At 41.5% G+C, this 5,831-nt stretch overlaps 1 protein-coding gene across 1 annotated transcript; it reads right to left on the bottom strand.

Annotated features, from left to right (window-relative positions):
* Nucleotides 1-1,352: 1,352 nt before the first annotated feature.
* Nucleotides 1,353-3,327, bottom strand: LOC110739550. Its single transcript, XM_021920009.1, has 3 exons — nucleotides 3,218-3,327; nucleotides 2,556-2,658; nucleotides 1,353-2,447 (listed from the first exon to the last, which is right to left on the bottom strand). The coding sequence occupies exons 1-3, from the start codon at nucleotides 3,325-3,327 to the stop codon at nucleotides 1,353-1,355; spliced, it is 1,308 nt and encodes a 435-aa protein (XP_021775701.1).
* Between the last annotated feature and the right edge of the window lie 2,504 nt (nucleotides 3,328-5,831).

Here is a 5,831-nt window from a genome sequence, read left to right as displayed (position 1 = left end):
GCCTAATGCTGCTAGCACATTGTGCTGGTGCTGGCCTCAGCAGCCCACGCACTGGCTGGCGCACATGCCTCGCATAGCATGCACCAGCCTCGCACCACGCACCAGCCTCGCACCACGCATCAGCCTCGCACCTCGCACCACGCACCACGCATCGCACCACGCACCAACCTCGCACCATTGCTAGCCCAGACAGCGAGTCTACGTACGCAAGGGCCTAGCATGCGTGCTGGGCGATGCTGCCAGGCACCCTCGCACTAGCACACACACGCCAGTGCCTAGCACTGCTATGCTTGGTGCGAGGCACGCACACACACACATGCACATGCGCTAGTGCCTAGCAATGTGATGGCTGTGCTTGGTGCGTGTGTGGCCCTGTCATGCGCACCCAGGCATCCAGGCAAGCACGCTGCTGTGCTGCGATGGGCTGCCTGGTGCTCCTGGTGCGCCTAGTGTTTGCGATGGGCTACCAGGTGCTCTTGGTGCGCCTAGTGCTTGCGATAGGCTGCCAGGTGCTCCTGGTGCGCCTAGTGCTTGCGATGGGCTGCCAGGTGCTCCTGGTGTGCCTAGTGCTTGCGATGGTCAGCGATGGTGCCTAGGCATCATGCTAGGGCTGCGATAGCGCCTAGGCATGATGCTAGGGCTGCGATGGTGCCCAACCATCCTAGGGCACGCATGGTGCGCCTAAGCATGCTGCTGGGCCCAGTCTAGCCTAACAACCCACATGGCTAGGCTAGTGTGGTGCTAGGGCTTTGTTCATACTTGTCGCTTTATGATTTTGCGACGTTCGGTCTCGACGTCCTAGGCTCGATATCCGACGTCTGTATTCGTAAAACTCTGTCGACTCATTAAGTCCTCTCGGATTAATTTGTCATCTCGGATCGGTGATTCGATTGGGTTCGACCCGAAGGGTTCAGTTAAGATTAAGCTGTAATATCAATTGTACCTTGATATTACTGATCAGAAGCGGCCTCCACCTAGGCATTCCGATCACTTGATCATACTGAAAAATTAACTCTGTAATAATTCTGAACCCTCTATCAGAATAATACACTTGTTGGAAGGACACCATTCCTTTCAAAAATAAGAGCAACTGAAAGTTTATAAGCTGATTTTTTTTTTAATTTTTTTTTAATTTTTGAAAATAGAAATATAAAATTAAAAAAAAATGACGAGAAAATAAATAAAAATTAAACTATCAGAAAATATTCTTAAGCTTGGGTTGCTTCCCAAGAGCGCTTTATTTATCGTTGTTAGCTCGACGCCTTTCCAGCATACTAGTCTTCATAATTTGGAGCTTCTAGCTCCATCACTTCAATGTTCTGGACCTGATAACCCTCATAGTACGGCTTGAGTCAATAACCATTCACCTTGAATTCCTTCCCTGTGCCCTCACTACGAATCTCCACCGCACCATGGTCATATACCTTGGTAACAACAAACAGCCCTACCCATCGAGAACGAAGTTTACCAGGAAAGAGTTTGAGTCGAGAATGGTACAAGAGAAATTTCTGGCCAACTGTAAATGTCTTTCGTGTGATGCGCTGATCATGGAATGCCTTAGTATTCTCCTTGTAAATTCTCGCATTCTCAAAAGCATTATTTCGGATTTCATCAAGCTCTTGTAACTGAAGTTTCCTTTGCTCACCTGTTGCATCCATCTCCATATTGCATTGCTTCATGGCCCAAAAACCTTTGTGTTCCAATTCTACTAGAAGGTGACAAGGTTTGTCGAACACTAGCCTGTAAGGAGACATCCTAATCGGTGTTTTATACGCTGTTCCGTATGCCCACAGAGCATCGTTGATGCGGAGACTCCAATCTTTCCAGTTTGGATTCACAGTCTTCTCCAGAATGGATTTGATTTCCCGGTTAGAAACTTCAAATTGTCCATTTGTTTGCGGGTGGTATGCCGTGGAGACTCTATGGAACACATTGTACTTCTTTAAAAGAGCTCCTACGGTTTTATTACATAAGTGTGTCCCCTTATCGTTGATAATGGCCCTCGGAAATCCATATCTTGCAAAAATGTTCGATTTCAAAAATTCTGGAACCACTTTAGAATCATCAGTACTGATGGCTATAGCTTCCACCCATTTCGAAACATAATCGACAGCCAGCAAAATATATTGAAAACCGAAAGAAGAGGGGATGGGTCCCATGAAATCCATACCCCAAACATCAAAGATTTCACAAAATAAAATAGGAGTATGGGGCATTTCATTCCTAGGACCTAATGTACCTGTCCTTTGCCAATTATCACAAGCCTTACATATATCATATGCATCTTTGAATATAGAGGGCCAGTAAAATCCGCTTTCCAAACCCTTGCATGCATTTCTCTTGGGTCCAAAATGTCCTCCACAAGCATAAGAATGACAAAAGGTTAGTATAGAAAGAAATTCAGAATCAAGTACGCACCTTCTGATTAGTTGATCAACACAATATTTCTAGAGATACGGGTCATCCCATATATAATACTTCGCTATGCTCCGCATCCGATCCTTTTGTGCCTTGGTGTAGTTTGCTGGAAACTTCCCAGATACTAAAAAATTTACCAAATCGGCATACCAAGGAGTTCCTGAGCTCAAGGCATGAAGTTGCTCATCGAGGAACTCTTCATTGATTGGAATTTTATCTTCATCAACTTCAATAACTAACCTGCTCAAATGATCAGCAACACTATTTTTAGAACCTTTTTTTATCTTTTATTTCAACATTAAATTGTTGAAACAATAAAATCCAACGTATTAGCCTAGGTTTGGATACATCCTTTGCCTATAAATATTTCAGCGCTGCATGATCAGTAAACACAACAATTTTAGTACCCAATAAATAAGATCTGAATTTATCTAAAGCAAAAACTACAGCTAAAAGTTCTTTCTCAGTTGTAGTATAATTAGCTTAAGCCGCATCCAAGGTCCTCGAGGCATAGTAGATGGCATGGGGAACTTTTCCAACTCGCTGGCCTAGCACTGCCCCTACAGCATAATTAGAAGTGTCGCACATCAACTCGAACGGGAGCTCCCAGTTAGGAGGTTGTAGAACAGGGGCAGTGACCAACTTGTCTTTCATCTTGTCAAATGCTTGCTTATAGGCCTCATCAAAGTGGAACTTCACATCTTTTTGGAGTAGTTTGCATAGTGGTTGAGCAATCTTAAAAAATCCTTCAACAAACCTTCGATAGAAACCTGCATGACCAAGAAAAGAAAGAACTTACCGCACAGAGGCGGGGTAAGGCAGAGAAGAAATAAGATCTATTTTAACTTTATCGACTTTTATTCCTTCAGCAGACACAATATGGCCTAAAACTATACCTTGTTGAACCATGAAATGACATTTTTCAGAATTAAGCACAAGTTGGTTTCAAGACAACGTTTAAGAACCAAAGTGAGGTATTCTAAGCTGATCGGGGGACAATAGGTCGTGTCTACTATCCTAGATCAAATCAACAATTTATATTCCTAACCTAACTCTATCAAGTTCACACTAGATAGTGGCAAGCTAGGGTCGAACCACAAGGACTAAGTGTATTAATTTGAGGTAATTAGACTAAGAGGAAGGTTGTGAGATAGGGAGAGAAACATCTAAAACACTACTTAATTCAATTAACAAGATATTAGGGAAAGGGGAATCCAATTACATTAATAAATTCAATAACATGTCGCAATTAGATGATCATGATCTCAATTAGGAACGATTAACACACTCAACTCACTCCCGTGCAATTAAGCATGCTAATTATCCTACTAAGCTAATTCACTCCCGCGCAACTAGCCTAGAAAAGGTATGGAAGAATCTAGACTCTCAATCAACTCACTTCCGCACAATTGATTGAAAGCACAATTAAGAACCAAGAATCAATTAGCTAATAAGATTCTAGTCAATGTAATTAAGCATCATCCAAACACAATAATCAAGAATCAATTGCATACTAATCACAACCAATCACTCAATTCATCAACATAACCTTCATCCATTTCCCTAGAACAAAATCTAAGCAAACATAATGAAGGAAAACATGGAAAACAAGGTAAAATTAGAATTAAAGCAAGAATCAAACAAGTAAACTAATTAACTACTCTAATCAATAATGAAATAAGCAAAAACAAGAATTAAACAAAGCAGTAAAGGTGAGAGAAAGTTAGAAAAGCTCATTGAATAGATAAGAGAGAATCCACAAAATTGCTTCTTCAAGCTCTCAAATCTTCATTGAAATCCAATCTTTCTCTCTCTAAAACTACTCCTAAACTAGAAAGAGAAAATCATAATCTAACCCTAATCCTAATTAGAGGAGTGAGGAAATGTAAAACTTGTCTTAAGGAAGTCTAAGAAGTCCTCTATTTATATTACAAGAAGAGAAAGAAAGAAATCCGGAAATTAAGCTCGAAAAAGACCCAGAAACGCGCGCCCGTGGCAAGGCTATTCTGAGGCATCTCCCGAAAGTTACAACAGCTGGGAAGAACAGAGGGTCGCGCCCGCAGTGGCTGCGCAGCCTGGCAGTGTCTTGCAGATTCAAATGGTCATAACTTCTGTTCTAGGAGGCCTCTTGGGGTGTACGACCTACCGTTGGAAAACTCTTCAAGTTTAGTTTCTAACGCAATATGAATTGCCTCAATCCAATGAGTATATCAAAAGTTATGGCTAAAAGAGTGAACAAGACTCGGTTTAAGGCCTTCTACGAGCTTCAAGCTTTCTTGCCTCAAGCTTCTTAGCTTCTTTCTTAGCTTCAAGCTTCTTCTATTGAACTTTCTTGCCATTTCTAGGGTCATAAAAATCAAAGAAAGCATCAAGAACCTACACAAATAGACCAAGAGAGAAAAGAGGGAAAGAACACATAGAAAAACACACAAATCAAGCTAGAAACCGAGCAAAAAGCATATTATTCACAACTAAGGCCTAAAACCATAAACTAAGACAAAAGTAGCTAAAAAAAGACTAAAAGGAATAGAAATAACAAAGAAACACCGAAATAAACCTAAAACTTAGGGAGAAAAACGCCTTAAAATGTGTTATGATGATACTTATCATAAGCAACTATCAAAAGAATCTCCATGCAAAGTGAAATCATCCATGAAAACTTGTATGAAATTTTCAAGATAGTTTGAAATGATGCTTACCATACATCTCTGAAAAGTCGCTGGAGCATTGCACAGTCCAAATGGCATACGACGATACGCAAATGTGCCGTACGGGCATGTGAACGTCGTTTTTTCTTGATCCTCCGGAGCTATAGGTACCTGCACATACCCTGGATATCTGTCAAGAAAACAGTAATAAGCATGACCAACAAGACGTTCTACCATTTGATCAATAAAGGGTAAGGGAAAATGATCTTTTGAAGTCATAGAATTAAGTTTCCTGTAATCTACACAAACTCTCCACCCATTTTGAACTAGTGTGTGAACCATTTCTCCCTTATCGTTTTCTACCACTGTGACTCCTGACTTTTTTGGGACCGCTTGCAAAGGACTAACCCAACGGCTATCTGATATAGGGTATATCACCCCTACTTCAAGAAGCTTCATTACTTCTTTCTTCACCACTTCCATCATAGGTGGATTAAGTCGTTGCTGCACTTGTCTCACAGGTTTAGCTCCCTCTTCTAATAAGATTCTATGCTGATACATAGAGGGGCTAATTCCTTTTATATTAGCAACCGTCCACCCTAGAGCTGTTTTATGCTCCTTGAGAACTTGCACCAGCTTTTGCTCTTGAATCGTAGTTAGATTACTCGCGATTATGAATGGAAGAGTGTCATTTTCTCCCAAAAATGCATACTTGAGATGGTCTGGCAGTGGCTTTAGTTCCACTTGAGGGGCCTGTACAATAGA

This window comes from Chenopodium quinoa, unplaced genomic scaffold (assembly GCF_001683475.1).
Source record: "Chenopodium quinoa cultivar QQ74 unplaced genomic scaffold, ASM168347v1, whole genome shotgun sequence".
Taxonomy (NCBI): domain Eukaryota; kingdom Viridiplantae; phylum Streptophyta; class Magnoliopsida; order Caryophyllales; family Amaranthaceae; genus Chenopodium; species Chenopodium quinoa.
Note: the sequence above shows the minus strand (reverse complement) of the source record. Positions and strands in the feature narration are given on the sequence as shown.

Coding starts and splice junctions, on each gene's coding strand:
- LOC110739550 (XM_021920009.1), bottom strand. CDS start 3,327: ATGGTTCAACAAGGTATAGTTTTAGGCCATATTGTGTCTGCTGAAGGA. Junction 2,659..3,217: donor CCTTACCCCGCCTCTGTGCG/GTAAGTTCTTTC, acceptor TCATTTGAGCAG/GTTAGTTATTGAAGTTGATG. Junction 2,448..2,555: donor CTCCTTGGTATGCCGATTTG/GTAAATTTTTTA, acceptor CCGTATCTCTAG/AAATATTGTGTTGATCAACT.